This window comes from Passer montanus, unplaced genomic scaffold, assembly GCF_014805655.1.
Source record: "Passer montanus isolate IOZ18808 unplaced genomic scaffold, ASM1480565v1 scaffold35, whole genome shotgun sequence".
NCBI lineage: Eukaryota > Metazoa > Chordata > Aves > Passeriformes > Passeridae > Passer > Passer montanus.
The window spans coordinates 3,012,478-3,037,003 of NW_024368263.1; the positions used below are offsets into that span (position 1 = coordinate 3,012,478).

At 51.6% G+C, this 24,526-nt stretch overlaps 2 protein-coding genes across 3 annotated transcripts; one reads left to right on the forward strand and one right to left on the reverse strand.

Moving 5' to 3' along the window:
• Positions 1 to 4,218: 4,218 nt before the first annotated feature.
• OTOP2 (otopetrin 2) lies at positions 4,219 to 10,229 on the reverse strand. The gene is made up of 7 exons (XM_039716156.1): positions 10,088 to 10,229; positions 9,068 to 9,499; positions 8,498 to 8,634; positions 7,830 to 7,888; positions 7,089 to 7,175; positions 5,703 to 6,660; positions 4,219 to 5,146 (listed from the first exon to the last, which is right to left on the reverse strand). Exons 2-7 carry the CDS (start codon positions 9,462 to 9,464, stop codon positions 4,976 to 4,978), a joined length of 1,809 nt encoding a protein of 602 aa, XP_039572090.1. The 5' UTR covers positions 9,465 to 9,499; positions 10,088 to 10,229; the 3' UTR covers positions 4,219 to 4,975.
• Positions 10,230 to 13,166: 2,937 nt separating this feature from the next.
• USH1G (USH1 protein network component sans) lies at positions 13,167 to 23,161 on the forward strand. Of its 2 annotated transcripts, XM_039716158.1 has the most exons (3): positions 13,167 to 13,587; positions 20,877 to 22,118; positions 22,809 to 23,161. In XM_039716158.1, the coding sequence occupies exons 1-3, from the start codon at positions 13,424 to 13,426 to the stop codon at positions 22,810 to 22,812; spliced, it is 1,410 nt and encodes a 469-aa protein (XP_039572092.1). In that variant the 5' UTR covers positions 13,167 to 13,423; the 3' UTR covers positions 22,813 to 23,161. The 2 variants fall into 2 exon arrangements, with proteins under 2 accessions (XP_039572092.1, XP_039572091.1); XM_039716157.1 differs by lacking the exon at positions 22,809 to 23,161 and having other exon boundaries at positions 20,877 to 22,122.
• Positions 23,162 to 24,526: the final 1,365 nt, after the last annotated feature.

A 24,526-nucleotide genomic window follows, 5' to 3' on the forward strand; every position in this document is an offset into this window, starting at 1 on the left:
GAGACTTATTTGCGTGTCCCAGGATGAATCCCCAAGCCCTGAGGTCCTTGCAGCAGGCAAACACATGAGCTGGGAGTTCAGAGCCATGAAATAATTCCCAAGAAGCTGATTAGGGGTAGGAGTGGTTGGGGGAGCACAGGTTATCATGTGTGGGGATGTGACGAAAGGGGTGGAAAACGAGGCTGAAAGGGCCCCATTTCTGTGGGGTGAGAACACCCGGTGTGTGCTGGTGCAGCCATTGTTTGATGTCTGCCTGCAAAAGGTCATGTTTGATGTCTGACCAAGCCCTTGCACTGCTGTGGTGGAGCCCAGGTGCTCCAGTCTGGGCAGGTGTTCATGAATACTCATGGCTGGATTTGTTCTGCCTTCCCCAAAGCATCAGCATCTCCAGCCTGTCTGGACAGCCTACTTGGACATCCTTGCTTTTATGTTTTTAGATCCCCTGAGTGCAATTGAGCTCTTTCAGGGGCCTGGCTCTTTTCCAGACTCTGTTCCAGAGATCACCAGGAAACTGGGATATCACAAGAGCCATTTGATGGCCTCTGTTGGCCAAAGCCAACTATTTCTGTGCAAGTCATTTACAAATCTGCTCTTTTTCAGTGCCATGATCCATGACTGAGGTAGCCATACAGAAGTAGGAAATGGAGGCCGTGAGTCTGAATGTATCCTAAAGTTTGGCTGAAATTGGAGGTTTTTCCTTCAAAGATGGGTCTATAATAACATGCTGGTGCCTGCTGTGCTTCAGTAGTTTTGTCAATCTGACTGGGCGTCCATGTTGCAAAGATGAGGCATCCTTCCTAGCCTGACTCGCCCTATCTTGGCTTTGGAGCTGAAATTCAACCCAGAGGAGTTTTAAAGCCCTGGGAAATGGGTTAATCCTCCTTATTTGGTCCTTAATTTGAAGAAGAGCAGCTGTTTTACTGGAATGTATTGACACAAGTTTAACTAAACCATTAAGTAAGCAAGCGTGCAGGAAAGGAGAAGGTGAGTCCAGCTCACTGGATCGATCACAGGATCAGTGCCCCGGAGAAGCTGCCTTTCCTCACAGCTTGGGAGAAGGCTGGTAAACGTTAGGAGCGATGTTTGCCCCCTGCTATCAGCAGTGTGCTTATTAACGGTGCTATCTGTGCACTCAGCAGTGATAACAGCCAGGCCAGGCCCTGCAGGTCTGTAAACAGGGCCTGGAGGAAGGAGCTCCGTGCCCAGCCGCTGTGTTTGCCCAAAGGCCACCTGAGGAACGCCAGGCTCCTTCACATCTCCCCGGCTGGCCCACGCCCTTCCTTTGGCCCTGATAACCACGGCAGTGACGTCTCCTTGGGGCTGGGAGTGAGAGACTTCTGGGGTGACTGCAAAGAGCAGCTTCATCCAGCGTGGGTGAGGTGGGCTGTGCTGCACTGCCCAGCTCTGTCCCTCCATGCCCTCCAACGGCTTCAGGGGGTATGGCCTGGCTCCACTTGTGAGTGTGTCTCTGTCTTCCCTGCTGGCTCTTGATACAGGTCCTTTTGACCTCCTGCCAGCACTGAGTTCCTCCTCACTGCCAAGGACCACAGGGAAATGCCTCCTCTGCCACCACCTCCTGACTTGGCTCTCAGCACGCTGCTGGAGCTGATCCTGCTCACAGGCACCTTGTGCTGCAATCCCATCCCTCATCTCCAGCCTTGTGACCTTCTCAGTCCATCCACTTTCCATCTACTACCCTGACAGATAATAATTAACTTGGATTCCTCCCGTCTCGGACACACCTCAGAGCAAACCACCCAGATAAATGGTGTTTTGTTTTGGTTTTTTCTCCCTAATAAAACAAATCTCACCCTCAAATAACAGATGATTAAGGAGCTGAGGAGGGGATGCATAACCCAGGTGTGAGTGGGATGATGTCTCAGGCCTGACCCTGGCTATGGCCTTCTCTGCTCTTTTCTGAGCAATGATTTCTGATCTCCTGCTCTTTCTCTCTTCCCTCTCTTGCTGCTCGCCCTTGCTGGCTCTGGCACCATGTTCCTCAGGTCAGGGTCTGAATTGAGACCTTTTTGACTCTCACACAGTGTCTCAGGTCTTGGCACTAGAGCTCCCGAGCTCAAGCAGTGCTGAGCTTTTAACCCTGCCAGCCCCTGGGGAGTGATTTTGATTTGTGGGGTTCGGGGTTCCACCAAACCTCTGCGGCACAGCAGCTGCTCAAATCCCTGGGAGGCCAAAGTGGATTTTATACCAAAGTGGGCGAATCTGGAAGCCCCTGGGAGGACCTAGTGTGCCCCAGGGCAGCCCATTGCTTTCCTGTAGCTCTTCATTTGCAGTGGCACTTAGGATGTGGCAGTGCCTGCTCCAGGGCTGTGCCTGGTTTTGGGTGACACACCTGGGAGACTGAATGTGCCAAGGAGTCGCCCAGAACATGTGGATGATTCTCCATCAGCCTTGGAGCACACCCCTTTGCACAGTAACTGACTAGGAGCTGATCCCTTTGACTATCCTTGAGCACACAAGAGGGTTTACAACAGAGTTTTCTTAGGGTTTGGATTTTTAGGCTTCTTATTTTTTCCCTTTTTTGCATTTGTGCTCACTTTCCCTCTGGCTATATATATAACCCCCTATATTGATATACCCCTTTTTTTGTATATAGTGGGGTTCACTAACTCTTTCCCTATCTACTGCTTTTCCCAAGTTTATGTGTTTGTGGCTGGAGGGCAGAAGAAGAATTCAGCCCTTGTTTGGAAGCCCCTGTCATCCCTGTGTTTGCAGCCTGGAGATACCTCAGGTTAGCCAGGCATCTTTGTGGAGCTTTACCATCACCAGAGGGTTTTGGTTTATCCCAACAGGATTAAATGGCTGGATGTTGTAGTTCCAGCTGACCCACCACCCTGGAAAAGTTGATTTGGGATTATTGCCTGTATCAGAGCTGCTTGAGTTGTTGGGGGGTTCTCCTGACATCCATCCTGAATCTGTTTGGCTCCAGAAGTGCCCCTACAACAGCTGTCCAGAAGAGAAGAGCAGTTCAAAGTGTCCCTGCTTCACCCAGTGCACCCCTTCCTGGGAACCAGGGGGCAGGAACCAGCAAGAGCACGTAGGAGGAAACCTTGTGTGCCCCTGGGAACAGATGGGGTGATTAAAAATGTTTTCTGCCCCTGTGTGTGCTCAGCATCTTGGGCCCAAACAATGTGTGGAGCTCTAAGTAGGGGTGACGTCTGCACTGTTTGCGTCTCTTTTCTGACTTAATTTCAGCTGCAGGAGCCACAAAATAATGAGGCTTTTGTTTTAGGAAAGGTGAGGTTTCTAGGGGAAGATTTTATCTTTACCAGATCAACGGTAAAAATAGAACCAGGCCTTTGCAGGGTCAGTTGGGCTTGGGGAGACCCCAGGCTGGTGAGGGAAAGGATTGACCCAAGTGGAGATCCTGGATCAGTGCAGCCCCCTGAGGGCAGGGGAAATTGGGTTTCCCCCATGTTCTACCCAGTTCAGAGAAAGGCTTGTGTCAGACCAGCCAGAGGCACTGGTCATTGCTGGTTTGGTGATCTGGACTTGGAGGGGAAGGTGGCTGAAACACGTCAGCCTGGGCTGTAGGGTGGAAAATTGCACCACTCCATTTCAAGTCCCATGATTTCCGTTTATTATTTTTTCTTTGACTGATGCACAAATGTCCATAGGAAAAGGCTTGATGGTTTCTGCCACCTCTGCAGTGTTTTTTATTGCAACGATAAACTCTGATGGAACAATAAAGCCTTTATTAGAATGGTTAAACCCTGATTTCTCAGGATGCAAACAGAACTCAGCTGTGCCAGTTTGACATGCACCCTCCTGTCCTGGCAGAGGGGACTTTCTGAGGGTCTGCTTGGATGCTGGGTACAGCAGAGGGGCCTGTTCTACTCCTGCAGCCCAGGACTCCTGCTCTGAAAGCCCCCTCAATCATTCAGTGATGCAGGAGACTGCAGGCACCTAGAAACCTGAGTCAGGGCCAAGGGCTGTGCTCTAAGCCTCAAAGCGTGCACAGACTTGAGGATGCAGCACCAGCATCCCTTCAGGGTGCTGGAGATCAAATTGGCCACAACATTGCATTGATTTTTGTGTCATAGGGTCCCTTCAGGAGTTCAGTTACAGTGAAAATCAATAAATAACTTTGCATACAAAAGTGTTCACATATTTTTTAAAAAAATATATTTAAAAAAGAAAAAAAAGAAAAAAGAAAAAAGAAAAACCTCTTTATTATCCCCCAGCCTGTATTGCCCACATCATCTTTATGATTCTTGAGCCCTGATTCAGGAAAGCTGAGCAAAAAGTGTGCTAGAGCGATCCCATATCAGGGCTAGCCCAGGACCACACACTCCTTGGGAAGAGGAGGCTGCAGTGAAGCTTCCTGGAGAGGAAGGCATGGGCTGGCACAGGGAGGTGTTGAGAGGGCCCATAAATATGGGCAATACAGAGAGGAAAGATTAAAATGTTTCTCAAAGCCTTTGGTGGTCACCAGTTTGTTTTTCACATCTCTGCAGGGGAGTGATTTCCGACTGGCCATACGAGGAGGTGAAGTGGTTTCCCTTTCTGTCCTTCCAGGCCTTTGTCAGCCCCTTGCACTCTCCAGCTCTCTGTGTGCAGGGAGGTTCTGACTGCCCGAGGGTGCTGAGAACACTCTGGAGAGTCCATCCGTGGCATGGAGTGAACAGGCTTTACAAGGAAGGTGAGTCTCTGTGTGAACCAAGGGCAATCACCATGTTCCCACCCTAGATAACTTCCTTTTCTTTTATCTGTTCTCTTTTAAGCTTTAAGAACTTCAGACACACACAGGCACATCCACACACAAGTAGCAAAAATAAAATCTGGACTATGTTTGGATGATCTTCACTGACAGTTCATAAATGCCCCAACACTGCAAGGGGACATGAGTCAGGCAGTGCTGGAGACCCCTGGGGACATCTGGGCAGCTTCCCAGCCCTGGGGTAGGAAGAAGGTGGATTGCTTGAGGAGGATCTCATCTTCCTTGCAGGGGGGCTCTTTAGGACACGATGTAGACCTCCAGCAAGCTGGCCACAGCGTGCATTCGGTAGAAGATCCCAAAGGGCAGGCAAATGTCCACGATGGCCGGCCACATGGAATCACCATAGAAGTTCAGTTCTGTGTCATTGTCAAACTGGGGCCGGGCACCAAACGCCGGCATGATCCAGAGCTGTGGGAGGAAATGGGAGAACAGCACGGCAGTGAGAAAGGTGTGTGGTACATCAGGGCCTGCAGTCACAGCTTCCCAGGAAAGGAGCAACCTCCTAGGCTGTGGGTTTTGAGAAGAGAAGTGCTGCCATGTCTCAAGAAAACCCAGACTTCACCCCAGATATTTGTCACTTTACATCCCTTCTCTGGGGGGTGAAGGGAATGGTTTAACGTAATTTATTAACATAACTTACCCCACGCATCCACTAATACACAATAAAAACACTGAAACTGATTATTCTCTTGCATCCACCTCTTGTGTCTGATATTCTGGTGATAAGTGACAGGTCTGTTGATATAGCCTGTAATGTCTTAACTTCAGGGCAGTCACTTTTTTTTTTAGGTGACAAGGGAATCAGAATTCTGCATTTATAAATATAACTAATGTACTTTCTGTACAGCAGAGGCACAGAAAGGACTGTTTTTCCATAGGCCATACCCTTTCCTTCACCGACCCTTCTCCCTTGTGCTTGTAGCCCTCTCCTTCCCCACAAACTCTTCTCCCTGCATGTACTCACTATGATATTGCTCAGCAGCAGGAACATGGAGATCTCCCTCAAGAACTTCCTCCTCCAGTTCATCTTCTTGGGGGCAGCGAGGGACCTCACCAGGTCAGAAGCACGCATGGCTTCCGCGCCAGCTGCCGCGCCGGCGGCCATGGTGCCACCAGTGTCGGGCACCCGCAGGGACACTGCGTTGATGTTGACAAAGGTGAGCCCGTAGAGGTCCTTCTGGTGAGACTCGTGCTTGTAGTCCTCCTTGGGGGGCTGCCGGTGGAGGCCCTCGATGATGAAGACGTTCTGGAAGGTGTGCTGGGCGATCATCAGGAGCGCGTAGGTGAGGTTGAGCGCGCTGATGGTGTCTCTCGGCGTGCTGGCCACGATGGCCACAATGGAGTAGTAGGAAATGGCATACTGCCCCAAGGCTGCCCCCATGAGCAGGGCCACGTCCAGGGTCCTGGTGGGGTTCTTGTGCCGGTCCATGTCCCTCTTGTCAAACCGGTAGATGACGGAGCCACCGATGCAGACAAGAGACATCAGGCTCAGACAAACAATGTTGAAGATATAGTACATGGTGAGTGCTTGGCTCTTCTTGCTGGATTCAGTGTTGGAATTTACCTGCACCTCGTACAGGATGAGGACTCCCAAACCACTCACAAGGATGATGAGGCCCAACATGATGCCTACAAAGAAGGTCCTTCGGAAGAGCCTGAACTTCAGGCGCTGAATGTGGTGGGAGTGGTGGTCTATGAAGCGTCCAACGTTCTTCCACATGACATAGACCATGGCAGAGGCAAAGAGACTGTACTCAATGTTAAAGGGGTACAGCCAAAAGTAGCCATTTTTGAAGATCTGGCAGATTTGGCTGTTGCAATTGCATTCTTCAACTGAGCTGCTTCTCATTCCCACTGAAACAAGACAAAACCAGACAGGTGCCATGGTATTAAAACAAGGAGCAACACTTCTCCCTGAAGAACTGGATGTTTGGGGTCAGTGAAAATCAAAACAAAGAACAAAAGAATATGTGACCACTTTGAAAACAAGGACACTTCACCCTCAGCTTTCTTGTGCCCAGGTTCTTTTTTAAAATGTTAGCTGTCAGATTAAACCTTTCTTTTTCCTTCCCTTCTTCAATCCCGTCCCATTTGTACAGAGTCTTCCACCTCTCTGACTCCTCTCTGACAGAGGTTAGGAAATGAACATCCATACTTGGCTTTTAACAAACCAGCCCTGACAAAGGTACCTCCAGCTCTAAACAGACCTTCTGAAAAGGGATGAAATCTCACTTGCTGGGGAACAATTTCTACCTGATGGGATCTCTCCCTGGACCAGATGACTTCACAAAGAGGCAGATTACCTTTCAGGAGCCACCTGAAGATTTCCTCTGTCATGTTTTTCTTCAGCTTTGAATGTGCCTTGTGGACAGACTCATCTGTCACTGCTGACATCCACACGGCCAGGTTTGTAGTCAGCGTTAGCATCAAGCCACATCTGCAGGAGGAGGAGGAGAAGGTTTGTGACACTGAAGCAGTGGCTCTAGGCCATGTTTCTCTCATGCATGATTTAGGTGTGCCCAGAGGGACTGTGGCACCTGCCTGAAGTGGTGTGAGGACTCCAGTGGCCCAGGCTAGAAATCTTGATCCTTTCTTTGCTGCCCTCACTCTCTTCCTATTTTTTGTCCATGCTTGTAAGAATTAGCAAGGCTTGGTTCCCATTGTTGCTTTTGAAAGAGCTTCTCAGTAGTGAATAAATTAAAAGATCTGAACTGGTCTCCAGTAGATCCAATCTTGCAAAAGTGGACAAGATGTTATTTTAGCCTAAGGCTTGCCCACTGCATAGTTATCTTCCTTAGGGGAGAAAAAGTCAACTATGAATCATTATTTAATGATAATTATTTATTTAATACTATCTGCTTTGAGTAATGCTTGTGTTCTTTAATTGAATCCCAACCCTGATAGATCTACAGGTCATTAACCACAGCTGCTTGAGCTGAGATCTAAGTTTAGCTGGAGATTGAGCAGGTTTTGTTTTGGACAGCATTAAGGGATTATCCCCTGGTTACATCTCAGCTGTGTGAGGGTACAGAATGCTTGTGGGGGCCCAGGTCTGCTGGGCCAGTGGGATTCAAGGAGCAGCAGTGCTCACCTGGTAACGTTCAGGTGCACGTGGATGCAGTCTTTGGCAGAGACCCACAGGAAATATGTCTGCAGAGAAAAGAAAAGAAAAGGAGTTGTTATTCCCAGCAAAACAAGAAAGCAAAGGACATCCCTCTGAAGGAGGGATCTCCCTGCAGAGCAGAGAGCAAGCTGGAGCCTCTTTTGCTTGGGTCCATCTGGGCTCAGCCTAGTTCATGATGCTGGCCCTCTGCTGGAAGTTCTTTCTTTGCTCCCACTGCCATTGCTTTGCCCATGGCCAATCCTTTTCTGTCCAAATTGTCCCTCTCTGATCTCTTCCCTTCTTGGCATTGTCCCAGAGCAAAGCATCCTCTGTGTGGGCCCTCAAACTGCAAGGTAGCCCCTGCCTTGATTGTCCTTCTTCTCTGTTCTTCATGGGAAAGGAGGCCTGGCTGGCTGGGGGCTGTTCAGAGTTTGTGACAAAAATGTCACAATGGGGTGGTAACAAGTTTAAATCACTGCCTTAGAGTGAGTTGAGTTTCCAGAGATAGAAGCTGTTGTGGTTGGAGGGAGAAGATGTGGGCTGGGTGAGGGATGAGTAAAGCCCTTGCATTTGAACTAAATCCAAGAGATCAGAGCTCCTTCCACTGGTGCCTGTGTCTCTGTACTGCTCCCCAAGACAGAGCACAACCATCTCACCTGGACAACCACAAATATTGCCTGCACAATGGGGTAGATGATTTTGATTGCAGACAGGCAGCTGTAGAAGCTCGAGTAATATCCTATTTTGAACACATCCATGACAAGGCTGAAAATGGCAAATAGGATCAGGCCTCCTGTTGGGGAACAAAAATATCTGTGGTTGGACAGATGTGTGCACACATGGGCTAATGCAGATGGAGAGGAAGAAGAGAAAATGTTGCCATGAAGAGGTTTTGCTTCTACTGCTGTTTTGCCTCTCACAGCACCCAAATTATCTTGGCAGCGACAAATTCATACAATAATTTTGGCTGGAAGTGATTTTCAATCAGGTATGCTGGGGCTAACAGCTCTTGCAAAAGCAGCAGGAGAGATCCTGGTGTGGATTCAGGGAGACCTGGCAGTGAATCCAGGGCAGAAACCAGGAGCTGACCTGAAGCAGGGCATGGTGCCATGCCCCAGTCCACCAGCAGGAAGAGGCTGTGCCCAGATCTTTGCTGCTTCCCTTGTAACAACTGATGCTCCCATGGACTGTCCATGCTGCATCTCCCCTCCAGCCCCAGCACCTACCTCTCAGCCAGATGGGCCCGGCGTGGGAGTCCTTGCCCAGGATGGCACCCGGGCACCGGGAGGTGCCAGCGAGGTAGAAGATGATCCAGATGATGACAACCAGCATCATGACTGTCAGCAGGAAGAAGACGTCGTAGTCGTGCACGGCGATCTTCTCGAAAGCCCCGCTGCTCACCAGCGTGCAGGCCAGCAGGGCCAAGTGCACGGCCAGCAGGATGGAGAACATGCGGCCACCCTTCTTCCACACTTCCTTGGAGGCAGGAGTGGAGGGGGGCTGGTGGCCGAAAGATGCTGTCTGGCTGGAGGCCAGGCTGGCTTTGTCGTCCTTGTGTCCGCAGCCCATGCTGCAGGGCGCGTGTCCCAGCTCGCTGTCCTTCCGCCCGGGCTCCTCGGTCATGGTTCAGCCAAGGCTCTGCCTGAGGCTCAGCACTGCTAGGAGGAGAGGCCCATGAGTGAGAGGTGCATTTGTAACAGCCCAAAGCAGCACACGTGATGAGGAGCACAGGATGTATCGCAGGAACAGCGAGTGCAAGAAGAAGGGTGAGCTCATTTTCAAGCTTTCCTTTCCTGGTTCCCTGACAGCTTTTTTTACTTAAGATGCTCTTGCTCAGGAAGATCCCAGGTCATTTTAATGAAGTGTGTTTATTAAACACACAACATTTACATGTTTATTGATGCAAGATTTGGAAAAGCACCAACAAACACTCACAAATCAAGGATCAAATATCACAGGGCAAACATCCAGTATGGTTTAAATTCTAAATGTCAAACACTAAATATTCTGAGATATTGTTATACTTCCTTGCTGAAGAACAGGCCACCAAAAGGTGAGAAATCCCCCAGAATCTTTGGACTATCACATCATAATTTGTAGCAGTTCCTGCAGGAAGGGTGTGAACTACCTGAGCTGTCACACGCTCTAAAGCCCCTTGCCTGTGCCAACTTTGGCATTTCATTCATTCTCAGTGAAAAGCCCGAAATAAAGTGAATTTACCATCCAAACAAAGCCATTCCACCAACCTGTTTTGCTGCCTGGGATCCAAATCTCTGCTCCTGCCAGGCTGAGAAGTTTCCCTGTTGTTGCTGCAGCTTGGTCAGTTGAAGAATTTATACGTGTTGGGACGTCTCTGTAATTTATACCATATCTGGAGCTGACAGCAGGGCTTTGTGGGCTTCTCAGAGAAACTCATGTGATCCATTTTGTGCAATAGCTGATTTTGGGGAAGCTGGAAAGAGATGAGAAGATAAGGGTTATTTACCTAGCAGGAGCCTGAGTTGACAACACCTCTGAGCATGGCATGGACTGCTCGGTCACAGGGTTATGGCCACCACAGAGCAAGGCCACCCCACCAAACCCATCTCCCTACATGCATGAGGTCTCTTCCCTTGAGAGGAGATGGTTAGGTGATGATTTTGTGGTTGGCTTTCCGCTTACTGGAGCAGAACAAACACTGTGCCCCACCCTGTGCTATTCAAACCAGCCCACTCCATGCCTCGAAGGTTCTTGAGGAAAAGGAAGAAATTTGCATTTGTACCTGCTCAGTGCCGTGGTAACTCAATCCTTTCCCACCCATGCTGTCATCAACCAGGAAGATTTAGCACTAGAGAAGGGCAGGATTTAGGGACTGGAATTTGTGTTCTCCTTTGCTGACGCACTGCCTTTGACTTTTCAGGGTGGGATCACCTTTCTCTGGACCTCAGGACCTTAACTCCTCTCCTTCCAAGCAGTAACCATGTCACAAACCACAGGGCAGGTATGATTTAAACGTTTGTCTGGTAAGGGAACAGTTTCTGCTCAAGGTCTCTTTCACCCAGCTATGTTTTGTGGGGAAGCTACAGAGTCCCACGGCAGTTCTGGGTGGATGGGGACAAGTTTTAGTCCTTGGAATGCCTCTGTTGGAGATGACTCTGCTGCTTTCCCCCTTCAGGGCAAGCACAGATCTGGGGCCATTTGCTGTGTGTTTTCTCAGTCCCATTCCTGCCCGCTTGTGTCCTTCTTGCTGCGCTGCAGGACAGCAAACTGAAATGTGTGGGATGGGGAAGGAGAGCTCAGGGAGAGCCCGGTGTGTCCGAAACTGAGTGCTGTGTTATGTATGTTATATATGTTACTACTACAGCTGCACAATAACCAGTGTGAGGGAGGACCCCTGAGCATCCTCGGTGTGTCCCTGCCGAGCTGCAGCAGCTCTGCCCTGCCTGGCCTCTGCCGAGCCACGCCGATTCCTTCTGGGGGCAGTGCTTGATCTCTTCTCAGTCCTCAGCCTTTCCCAGGGGAAGCCCAGAAGTAAATCCGAGCTGATAATCATGTTTTGCAGAGGGCAGAGGTTCAGAGGCCCCTCGGGCTAAACGCGCTGGTTTACCGAATCTCTTTTGTCCTTCCCAGCCAGCAACAGAGGAAAAAGAGTGTTCACTGCCTCGGGCAATGCTCCCAGTCCCCCTGGCAGCCACCGTACGGCGCAACAAATTCAATTAGTAACAATACCCGAATCATGAAATACCGTCGGTGATGAATTGCAGGTCACTGCGCTGCAAGGATCCCAGCAACAAACACCTCAGTGGCTACTGCATGCCATCCGGACTGGCCCAGGGAGGCTGAGCCGGTGCGAATGAACCTGCTGAGGTGAGCAAACCCCGCAGGGAGCAGACTCTGCCTCTGATGCACTTCCAGGTGTCCCCGGGCAGCCGGGATGCTGACTCTGTGTCAGCCACCCAGGGATTAATCACCGCAGCTTGCGTGGGTGCACCTGGCACTGCTTCAGGGCCACCCTCCTCTCTTGGGGCATTTTTTTTTTCCTTACAAAAATAAGCTGCCTTTCTCATTTACTTCCTCTCTGCTCATTGCCTCCAAGCCCCCCTGATGCTGTCTTACAGTCTTTCCCCAGTTTTCCACTCTCCTCCCATTTCTCACCCATCTGATGGCTCTGTTCCCCCTCTCCAAGCCCTGTGCCTGTCCCAGGGCCATGGTGACACACACAGAGTCCCGCCCTGGAGATCTGCATTCCCAGAGTCAGGACATTACAGCTAAAATGAACGAGAGAGCAGCAGGAAATTCTCCTCCATGTCAGCATGTCCCAGGGGGTACAATCCACCGATTCACCCTTGGGTGTAATGTGCAGGGACAGCTTCGTGCTTCGGTCAACATCCAGGCTTGGCTCCACCTTTCCGACAGCAGAGGGTGCCCGGGAACCGGGAACGCTGTGCTGGGGAATTGCCTGGGGTTGAGCAGCTCCCCGAAGGTCTCACACAGCCGGGAATTCTGTGTCAGCATAAAAGACACCAGAGGCAGGCACTGCAGGCACTGCAGATCGCAGGAAGTGCCGAGTTACACACAGGGTTTGGGGTTTTTTATGCTCCAGAAAGGGAAAAGAGGTGAGAAAGGGAATGTTTCCAGCCCTTATGAGTTTCCTTGGTTTATCAGATTCCCGTTGCACAGTTTGTTGTGCGGTTCCTTGGAAAGCAGAATTCTGTGGGTATAGGCAGGGTGGATGTGGGATAGGGATGGTGTCTGGGTCTGCTGCTGTCTTCCTAGTGACACTAGGGAGAGATATAAATAAATAAATGTTTGGGGGATTTTTTTAGTGAGGAAAAGCTGAGCTGTGAACACCCCTGGTATTACTTTGAAGTCAGTCTCCAAACTGCTCTTAACCAACTCCACACAGAGGAGGATAATCCACCCGCTCTGACAGGGCTGTGAGTGGGGGCTTGTGCTGACCCCCTCCTCCCCGTCTGGCTACTGCTGCCCCTTGGGATGGAATAGCTGTGGAACAGGGGATTATTGGGCAGACACAACCCGGCAGCCTGGCAGGACACGTAAACCTGCTGAATTACTGCTGTGTGGCCCCGTGCCGAGCCCATCAGTCTCCAAACTGCTCTTAGCCAGCTCCACAGAGAGCAGGGTTATCCACCCAGGTCCTGCTCTGACAGGGCTGTGAGTGGAGGCCGTGGGGGCTTGTGCTGACCCCCTCCTCCCCGTCTGGCCACTGCTGCCCCTTGGGATGGAATAGCTGTGGAACAGGGGATTATTGGGCAGACACAACCCGGCAGCCTGGCAGGACACGTAAACCTGCTGAATTACTGCTGTGTGGCCCCGTGCCGAGCCCAACACAGCGATGCCGCTTCATTGGAGCTTTTAACGCGCCGTGGAGCTGGTGCGCGTCCCGGGGAGCCGGAGGATGCTCGGGAGCCAGGGGAAGCGCTGTGGAGCCTGGCTGGCCGCGCTGGCATCGCCTCGGCTCTTCTCAGGTGTCCCGGAGCTGTGCGAGCCCAGCGGGGCCCTGCTGGCGGCTGCCCCACGGCCGTGCCCATGCTCTGCACGCCCTGGGCACCCATGCGCTGGCCCGGGGACCCCTCGGCACCATGAATGACCAGTACCACCGAGCCGCCCGGGACGGCTACCTGGACCTGCTGAAGGAGGCCACCAAGAAGGACCTGAACTCGCCGGACGAGGATGGCATGACCCCGACCCTGTGGGCCGCCTACCACGGCAACCTGGATGCCCTGCGCCTCATCGTGAGCAGAGGGTGAGTGCTGGCCAGGCACGGTGCTCCCTGCGGGGCAGCTGGGACCCCCTTCCTCCCCCTCCTCTGCTCGCAGGTGCCCCACAAAATTATGGCTTCTCTCTGCAAGACTGTCCTACCTACTCCTGTCCTCCCCGCTGTTGAATTTTCCTTGTGGTGCTGTGAATCTAATCCAGCCCTCCTGGTAACTGCTCTGTGTTTTCCCAGCTCCTCTGATCCTATAAGTGCTCCCGTCCCCAGCCTGCTTGCAGCGCCCTGGGCAGGGATGAGCTCCCCTTTCCAAGTGCTTTGTAATATTTTACAGGTCCTGTAAAGATAAACACATTGTGTTTGATATGAAAAAAAGCCATTTTTTAAAGTGAGGAGGTAGAGAAAATAACTGCTCCCTCTGTCTCAAGAATGCTCGCAGAGCCATGTGTGCAGTGCCAGCTGGCAGTGCATGGCACTGGTCTGTTTTACCCAAAGCAAGGTCTCAGTATCTCCCTGGGCAGCTTGTTGTACACTTGGAGCCTGGGAAATTCAGGTTTTCCAAGAGCAGATTTCTTTAAGCCCAGTGTCCCCCACAGGGCCTGCTCCACACTGCTCTGTCTCTCTGTACCTCACCCTGGGCTGCCAAATCTTAAGTTTCTTGCTTCCTAAATGTGGATGTGGTGGAGAGGTGGGAGTGGGATTAAGGGGACTTAGACTGGACGATTTACACCTTGGTGTTGGGGGAATCAAACAAAGTCTGTGCTAAAGCAAGACCTGCCATTCCTGGCTCTCTCTGGAGCAGTCTGTGACTCCACAGTTCTGACTAACCCCCCAAAGACACAGCCCAGTGCTCCCTTCTGCTCCAGTAGCTCTCCTGAGCCCCTCTTTTAAAGCCATCCAAGCTGGAGTGGCTTCTGCCTTGTGTTGAGAGATTGGTGGTGCTGATTTTATGTATTTCCAGTACTGTGGTACTGAGGTCAGCAGCCTGGATGGACATCACACCTCCTTGGAAGGGCTTTACTTCTCCATGCTGGGCTTGGTGGGCCTGTCAGCTCCCATGCAGGGATTTTTGTCCACCCTGGGCTGTGTTAGCAGCTCTTTTGCCTGACCAGCCACATCTCCACTGCACCTGCTCCTGGGCTCTTGCCATGTCCTGATAGTCTGGTTTGCTTGTGCAAAACATTCAGCCAGTCCCTCAGCTGAGCTCACAGGCACAGCTCCTCCATCCACTGTTGCCCTTTCATTTTAAATAATTTCCTTTCAGATCCTGAACTGAGGGCTGTGTACAGAGTGGCTTTGATGCAGGAGGAGTGTGTTCAGGAAAAGATTATTGCTGAGTCTGGAAGGGAGAGAGCAAGACAGTGCTCTGAGTGGAGCATCCTGAGAGGGTCCTGGGCTGGGAGCCCGTGATGCTTCCCTGGGTGGGGCTCTGTGACTCCCTGTGTACTCCAGGAGAGACTGTGCCCAGCAAAAACCTGCCCAGAGCTCCTGTCAGGACAGGAATTGCTAGCCAGGGCCAGAGAGACATGGGAGGAATGCTCAGGGGGGAGCCTGAAGTTAAAAATGGTTTCAAAGACTCTGATGGCCAGAAAGCCAACCTGGAAGGCCCAAGCAGTGGATGAATGCCCCTCCAGAAAGGCAAAGCCTCTACTTTATAATCTCTTTATATCACTGTATCTCCTCATTGCTCATCTCCATCACAGGGCACACTGCAGCACCAACCAACCCTGCCAACCCCCCACAAGCCAGCAGCTTCTGCCTCTCCACAAAGCCCAAGGGCTGCTTCTATAAACTCACATGGCATTAAAAGGTCCTTGTGGGCTCAAATCGTGTTCGAGTGCAGCTTGGCTGCTGTTTAATTAACAACCTAATATACATTTGTTCCTGACAAGGAAAATAGCCTGGCAAAAGCCCAGTGCCCTTTACATGATGGATGGTGGAGCAAGGTGTGTGGCCGTGGGACTGCAGGATGTGTTTGCATTTGTGCATTCATCTCCACGTGTCACATCCTTGCCCAGAGCCACAGAGAGACCAGCAAAGTGCTTGGCATGGAGGCAGCCCTGCTCCTTGGAGCTGGCTTTGGGTCTGCCAAAGGCAGGAAAGCCCCAGCCCGGGGACAAGGGTGGCAGAGAGGTGGAATTGTGCAAGACCCAGGAGAGCCTGAGGGCAGACCCTGTAATTTTCTGCCAGTGCCCAAGATGATGTGCCACAGTATTTGAGCTTTGTTCAGAGATGAAATTAATGCTGTGTTATGTATGTTACTACTACACCTGCACTATAACCAGTGTGAGGCAGGAGGGAGGACCCCTGAGCATCCCAAAATGTCAGAGAATTGCTCTCTGGCCTCTGCTGCCAAAATATTCCTCCTTTGATTCAGAGAGCCCTGCTCTACGAGATGGGAGTGGGGGACTGTGACATGGAGCAGCACTGGGGGAGTGAAGGCTCTGGGGCTGGGCTGGCTCCAGGCAGGGATGGGGTGGGAGGCATCTTCAGGCTCTGGGGGGCTTGGTGAGTCTCCTTCTGGGTTGCACAGGGATGTCAAAGCACAGAGGATGATGGGGAGTCCTGGGACAGCAAGAAACACCAAAATCTCCTTGCCAGGGCTGGGCAGTGGCACCAGTGCCCAAACAAGATGGGACATTGAGTGCCATGAAATGCCCTAGTGAGGGTGGCCAGAGGAGCCCTGAGAAAGCAGGGCTGTGGGAGGGGGCTCCTGGGGGCCAAAATCTTGGCTCTGATGGTCATGCCCTGTCATCAGTGAAGGAGCCTCATCCACATGTGTTCAGCAGATTGTGGTGTCAGGCTGGAACAAGGAGGGGGAAAGAAATCCTTTGGCAGATCCTTGAGGGAAGCTTGTTGCCCCAGCTGACATGGAAGGGGTAAAGAAACAAGCTTAGAGTGCTGCCCCTACCAGCTGGGGATGTGCCTGTGCCTCTGTGTGCCCTTTGCAACAGACAGAGAGAGGGTTTGGGATGGAGGGATCAGCACTGGCTCATCCTTCTTGTTTGCCACACAAAAAGCCTTTTTCTTCCTCCTGGCTGGGCTCCAGTGAGGGAAACAAACTCAATTAACATGACGGCTGGGAAGAGGCAGGCAAGCTGGCATTTAGCATTGCAGCTTTTCAGACACACTAATTCTTCAGTGTGGCTCGTTAGGCTGCTGTGGCAGTGGCAGGCACCAGTCCAGCTCCAGTTATGGCCAGGTCTGGGGGCCTTGGCTGGGGTCAGCCAGGACTTCCTTGGAGTGGAAGTGAGATGTGTCTGCAGGTCCTGCAAGGCTGGTCCTCATTTTCCCTTCTTACAAAAACAGGGGGCACAGATACTTTGGATGTCAGTGGCAGAGGGGACACGTGGCTCATGGTTTGGGGCTGAGGGTGGCTTCTGACATCAGCCAGGCTGCTCGAGGGCACCCCATGACCCCAGCTGGGGCAGAGCTGCAGCAAAGGCACGTGGAGGTGATGTGCACCCTCTGCACCCACAGGGCTGCAGGCCACGTGGCAGCCGGGGCAGCCTGGCCGTGTTGGTGGGGACCTTCCCCGGGATGACCTGCCGGGAAGGTGGAGGAGCAGGGTGGGGCACTGGTGCAGCCTGGTGGCTTCCGGCACCTGAGCTGGCTGCTGGCACCGAGGGTGAGCCCTGGGCACGTTGGGCTGCTGAGCCAGGAGACATGGCCCTGGCACTGCCCTGGCACCAACAGCACGGGACAGGAGCTGCCAGCCTGGCTTTCTGCTGGACAAGAGGGAAAGAGCCCTGGCATGCCCTCATCTACAGCATCTCTGCTGGATTTGGGGGGTTTGAACCTGGAGGAGAATTGAATCCTTGGGCTGCCGCCACCTGGGGAAAACGTGGTGTACAGGACCCAAAGCTCTGCTCTGAGCCCCAAACCTCATCTTTTCTGCTCTTTTCTAGGCTTTGCTTATTGCCCTGACTGACTATGCTGAAGGTAATGAGGATTGTTCCTCAAGCCATAGATTATTTTTTCACTCTTCCTCTATCCAAAACCATTTTATGGGAGCAGAGACACTCTGCACACAGTTGGCTCCTGGTCTGAGGGCCCAATCCCAATTTCTCACACACACCCATGAGCCAAGGGTGAGCCAGCCCTTTGCTATCAGAGGAACTTCACACATGCAGCCAGGGAAGAACATATGTAAGTGCCACTGGATTCCCTGGCTAATTGGGATCCTATGGGAGAAGCAGAGGGGAAAAACCAGCAGGAAGGGAGTGAGCATGCATGTCATGGTGCAAACACAGTGACTCAAGAGATGCACATGTCCACCTAAGGGGCCCAATTAACAGTGTTTTAATAATCATTATTACAGGAGTTGACTAAGTGCTCAAAAACGCTTTGAAGCTGAGAAGTGCTGCACTTTACACCTGTTATTAAAATATGTTCCCACTTAGTGGACCCTGCAGTCAGCATCTCCTCATGTGCAGCACCCTGCAGGTGAAGTTTTGCTCAGACAGACAGCTGCCAGAGGGAGGGCCTCATGTTTATTATCTGAGCTGAATCAAACATCTCTACTTTGCAAGTCACCGTTCTTCTTTCCTTCTGATGCATTTTTAGCGCCTGCGGCAGACATTTACAGGGCAGAGGGCCTGAGATACCTAATTTTGCCCTAATCCTCTTTTTTCTAGAGAGTGGAAATGACCAGGGAAAGTTGGTTTTGATGTTCTTCCCCCTCACTTTCTGAGGAAAGTAGACTTTCACATATGAAACCCCCAAGACCTCCCTGGCTTTGCCCTGTGCCTCCTGAACCAGACAGACCCGAGAACAGGCTCCAAAAGGTGGATTGAGCATCCACACACTTGGTTTTGGGAGCAAGACTGTTTCCAGGGAGTTCACTGCTCAGTCACTGTCCACATCATGAGTCCACACACACACTGGGCCCCTTGGGGTGCCCTGGCTCACCTGCCCACCCATGCCAGGCACACAAGTGCCCTTTCAGAGCACACAGAACAAACCAACAGCCCTTCCTGCACTGGAGTCTCTGCACCAGCACCAGCAGTTCCATGTGGAACAGGCTCACTGGCTCTTTAAATCCAGCATGAATAATTTACTCCTCTCTTGCAATTCATCAAATATTTATCCTCCCCATGCATTTCCCAGCCTGGACATGTCACTACGAGGGTAGAAGTGAGGGCTGGGGAATTACTGCTCCTGGAAACTCGGCATTGCCAGAGTACTATCAGATCCCTTCTCTTTTTCTTGGCTTCATGGCTCCTCAACCCTGATCTCCTGCCTTCCCCCTCCTCATCACCCGTCTTTGAAACATTTTTCTCCTTCTATAAGAGATGTCAAAGGCTCTGGCTCAGAAGTCCTGAAGGGTTTGTGGGGTTTTTTTTGGCTTTACAGAGTTTCAAACCTATTGATTCACTTGCTGAATTTGCCAATGAGCTCAAGGTTATACTTATTATGTTTCTGTAAATTTAGTGAAAACGTTTATGATGGAGTTGCTGTTCATGCTCCCACAGAGAAAGCTGAGTGCACCTCAGCAGCTTTCAGGGAACAAAGTTAAGAAGTTCATGCTCTGGGCACAAATAATGTCCAGCTTAACCTCTGGACAGGCTTTATTGCTTTTCTAAAGTGTGAAGATTGCAAACTCAGCATTACACTGACTGGGCAGTTCCTCTCTGTCTCTGCTGCCCCTTGGACAGTGCTCCAGGCAGGCACTGGGGCCCCGTGTGGGGATGAATGTGCTGGATGAGGCTGTTTCTGGGGTTTGTGCATCAGCATGAAGTGATGAAGGTGCAAAGCATCAGGGCAAAGAAGTCCCTCTGCTCCTGAGGTCTCCTGCTCTTTCCCTGGAGAAGTTTTATGACTCTTTGAAGTCAGGCAAGCCACAGCTCAGAGCACATGGGATCTGGGAGAGGGTTCTGCTGCTCCCAGCTGTTGTCAACGGTCTGGGAGAGGGTTCTGGGTTCTGCTGCTCCCAGCTGTTGTCAACGCAGACCCTAAAGCAGCAAGGAGTTAAGTAACCCTTGCTGAAGGTCTCAAGCATGCATTAAGGAGTTGATGATGCTTGATGGGTCACTTTCAACTCTCTATATTCTGTGATTTGCTTTCTGCACGCCTGGTGTCACCATGGATTGGAGCTGAGGTCTGTGTGGGGGAGGAACAGTGCTGGGTTCCTCTGGCACTCACTGAAAGGGTGGTGTGGGAACAGGCAGGAGCTGTGCTGAGCCACAGCTCTGCCAGAGCCCTGCTGCCCACGAGGAATTGCTCTTGAGGGTGGTGGAGCTGCCCAGCCTTAATAAAAGCCTTTGGCATATCCATGTGCTCGGAGGGAGAGTGCCCTGTTGACAGATACTGCTGCTGGCTGCATATCATTAGCACACAGCTCAGGAGAGGGCTGGTGCCAGCAGGGGTGTGAACTCTCTCTCGTTTCACCTGAGCACAAATACAGAGGAATGTCAGGAGGACAGAGTTCCCTTGAATCCCAGGTTTGTGTTTGTCCTGGCATAGCAGGCAGGAGTGGCTGTGTCCCACCAGCAGCTTGCTGGGGCAGGGGCTGGCACAGTGCCCGTGGAGATGCTACTGGCAGTGTCCAGCTCCTGAGGAGTGCAGAAACCTAATCTGCACTTTCTCTGAAACTGGATTCTCTGGATGTGCTAATACCAGTGTGCTTCCAGCTGTGCTATCGAGACCAAGCACGGTACAGCAAAATTCCCCACAACACCCCAGTGCCGAGGCTAATGACAGCAAAATCAGTCTTATCCTCTCCTGCCAACATTCCTCTTTGTGCCGCAGGTTTCCCCAGGTGCCAAGGAACAGGTGGGTGGGAAGGTATGGCAGCTGGGGGGTTTCAGAACCATTGCTGAGGATGGACGTCTCATGGTGGGATCCCGAGGTGTCCAACCCAGCATGTGGCATACAGAGAGGCATTTTGGCATGCCCCACCACAGAGTCTGAATGAAGCCAAGTTCTGAAGACAGACTCTGACTAGAATTTAATGGGATATTTGAGATTTGAAATTAACAAGGTCTGAGATGGAATTAGACCTGTATCTCACTCTGGGCTATTCAGAACCTGACCTGCCTTTCTCCAGAAGTTGGTTTGATGTGAGAACACATTTTTCTTGAGACCTAAATTCAAGTCACATTGCCACAGCCTTGCAGGTGGGGCACGTGATTCCATGTCAGTAGCACACCCTTCCAGAAGAACCCTTTAAAATTAAGTTGCAGGAACCATAGGTGCGTAGCTTGGTATTTCAAGGAGTCAACACTTCATGGTGCTGATTTGCCCCTGCATAGCTGGGAATATCTCAGTGAAGCCTGTCATCAATCCCTGCATGCTAAACAGTTGATTTTCTTGCTGCCTAGGGGTGATCCAGACAAATGTGACATCTGGGGGAACACCCCCCTCCACCTGGCAGCAGCCAATGGCCACCTGAACTGCCTCTCCTTCCTCATCTCCTTTGGGGCCAACATCTGGTGCCTGGACAATGACTACCACACCCCACTGGACATGGCAGCCATGAAGGGGCACATGGAGTGTGTACGGTACCTGGACTCGATTGCTGCCAAGCAGAGCAACCTCAACCCCAAGCTGGTGAGCAAACTGAAGGACAAGGCCTTTCGGGATGCAGAGAGGAGGATTAAGGACTGCGTGAAGCTGCAGAAGAAGCACCACGAAAGGATGGAGAAACGGTACAGAAAGGAGATGTCAGATAATTCAGATACCATGAGCTTTTCCAGCTATTCAAGCAGCACCTTAAGCAAGAAGTTCCAGCACATGTCTATGGTGACTTCCCTGCCATACTCACAAGCCACCATCCATGGCACAGCCAAGGGGAAGACGAAAATACAAAAGAAACTAGAGAAGAAGAAGCAGGTGGACGGGACATTCAAGATCTACGAGGATGGCAGGAAAAGCGTGCGCTCTCTGTCTGGCCTGCAGCTGGGCAACGACGTGATGTTTGTGAAGCAGGGCACCTACGCCAGCCCCAAGGAGTGGACTCGCCGCAATATCCGAGACATGTTCCTCACGGAGGAAGACACCGTCTCCCGTGCCATAAGCGACCCAGGTCTGCACATGGACTCGGCCCACTCGGAGGTCAGCACCGACTCCGGGCACGACTCCTTGTTCAACCGGCCCGGGCTGGGCACCATGGTGTTCCGGCGCAACTACGTGAGCGGCGGGCTCTTCGGGATCGGCCGCGAGGACGGGGCCGCGCTGGGCGAGGACGGCGCCGACGGCGCGGGCGTCAGACTGCGGAGCCGCCTGCAGCGCTCGCCAAGTCTCAACGACAGCATTGGCAGTGCCAACAGCCTGCAGGAGAGGAACGCGGAGGAGCTGCCCTGGGATGAGGTGGAGCTGGGCTTGGACGATGATGACGAACCAGACACAAGCCCCTTGGAAACTTTCCTGGCTTCCCTGCACATGTTTGAATTCATCTCCATCCTGAAGAAGGAAAAGATTGACTTGGAGGCCCTCATGCTGTGTTCAGACAATGACCTGAAGAGCATCAACATCCCTTTGGGCCCCAGGAAAAAGATTGTGGATGCCATCCAGAGGAGACGACAAACACTGGAGAAGCCAGATGTCATTGTAGACACGGAACTGTAAGTAGGAGATGGGGTGTCTGAGGGGTTAAACCCTTCAGCAGGGGGAGATAAGGATAATGTAAGGTCCTGTTTTCAACCCTCTTTGGAAGAGTAGGAGTCCAGGTAACCTCAGCACTTCTGTGTGTAGGCAAATTCCTGCTCGTGTGGAAAGGATGAGAGTTTGGAGAGGTGGCAATAGCGTTAGTTCATTACTCAACAACCTTAATGTAACTGGGCAGGACGTGAAGCCCTTGTTTTGTTTCATAACCCATCTGAATGCAGACTGCTTTGTGGTCTGATGCTTCTCAGTCCATGTAGCTGAGATTTTCAACCACACTCAGGCTTGTCTTGACTCTTCACCTTTTGAAGACATTAGGAAATCAACCGCAATTCCTGGTGGGAGCAGGCTGACGGCAGCGCCAGGTGGCTTTGGGAATCCTTCCCCAAATGCTACAGATCTTACTCAGGCCTCTGGAGATTGCATATCTAGGTTGGAGTTGTTGCTGTTTTATGGTGTTTCCAGGGTTTGGTTGGTAGGGTTAAGGACTGTGTACCTGTCAGAGAGGCCACATGCACTGACACCCCAATTCACCGTGTTGTTTGGGCTTCCCAGCCTTCAGATATCTGTGTGCTGCTTTTACAGCCTTTCAGTACAACTTCTTCTTGGATCCTCACTGTGCTGATAGATATTTCTATTTTCCTTTGCAGATAGCAGCAGCATCTTCCTTTTTTTTTTAATGCTTGGGAAACAAACCCAGTTCTAAGTTGCCAGAAAACACAAGCCAGAGACTCCCTTTCTGGGGCAGCTGAAAGCTACAGCCATCCCCACCAGTCCCACGGGACTGCTCCCTCACTGCTCCCTGTCTGTGCAATGCTTCTGGGCAGTTCCTGCCATGGAGGGATGACAGCTGAGACTGGACCAGGCAGCTCTAACCTGCCAACCTTCAAGGACCATGGTCTCCCACTCACTGGAGGAAGGAGTGAGCTGCACAGATGGCTGGGACGCTGCTGTCACAGGCTGTGAGACCACACCAAGCCATGAATGGAAGGAGATAACGTGATATTTTCAAAGGGACACAAAATAAATAATTACGAGCTATTCTTCCCTGAGCAAGTGGTTGTTTTGGGGTTTGGGCTTGAGGAGCAGAGGGTTTGGAAATTCTGCTCTCTCACTTGGTGAGAAGCATCATCCTGTCTGATGCTGTGTTTCTGGAAGGGAGTTCTGATGGCCATGGTCTCAGTCTGAGATGTGCCAGCTGTGACTTTGGCCAGCTGGTGCCCAACAAATTTGTGAGTCTGGTCTGTGCTGTCTTGAGGGCAAAATCAGGAATGAAGAAGATGCTGCAAACATGTTGGCAGCTGCCTTCCAGTGGTCAAATGGTTGTTTCACAGACGCAGTGTTTCTGTCCCATCTCTCCAGGGCACTGAGCTGTGTCAGCAGTTTGTGTAGAAAGGACTTGTCTCTGAAATCCAGCAATTTCCCAGGACTGAGCACAGCACCAGGCTGCAACCCAGAGCCTCTTCTGAGCCTCCCTGATGCATCAGTGCTCCAAGCACAGCTCTGAGCCACAATGTCAGGTGTTTCCACAGACCCATCCCACTGACCAGTGCACTCCCAGCTCCACTGTGCCATTTTATGTGTGGTCTATGAATGGCTCCTGGCTTGCAGGAGTTTCTGGGGTGCAGCAGCAGGATGGGCACTGACATATCCTATTGAGGGAGAGTCAGCAGCCTGTGACATGGGGTATTGACAAAGTGCCTGTTCAGGCTGTCATGCAGACTGCCAGGTCAGAAAAATGCTGCCCACGTTACTGGCATTGTTTATCCACTTCATCTCAGGGATTTAAATGATAAGGAATGACCTGTGTGTGCTCCTCCTAGGCCAGGCTGGGATTTGGACCACACTTAGTCCCTTTGGAGCAGCAGAGGCCGTGGTTATGCTGGTTGGAAGATGGGGATTTATTTGGTGTGAAGCAGCTGTGCTGCTCCCTGTCTGTGCTTGCCCTGGGTGTGTGGGTGTAGGGGAGGAAAATTACTCTTTGCAAGTTAGAAATGCTCTGGTGTTTCTCTGCCCTGCTGCTTCCCCAGTGGCTGAATCCCCACCAGGAGAATGTGGGGTCCCAGCCTCAAGCCCCTGTACACAGAGATGCTCTGGCATCCCCTAAACACCATCACTGCACTGAGGGTCTGAGATCTAGATGTAAACTGACTCTTTTTTTTTTTTTTTTAAGATGTAACAATGCATTTATATTTGAAATTACAAGTTCCGAATAACTCTTGGCTCAGTGTACAGGGTGAGCGATCGGATGTGCTGAGTCAGTGAGTTCTCCAAGAAGGCTGCACTACCCCAGCCCCAGCACTTTTTTCTTTGGTCCCTTTCCAAAGCCCGGGGCTGCTGTCCCAGCAGGGAGAGCGATTGCTTGGCT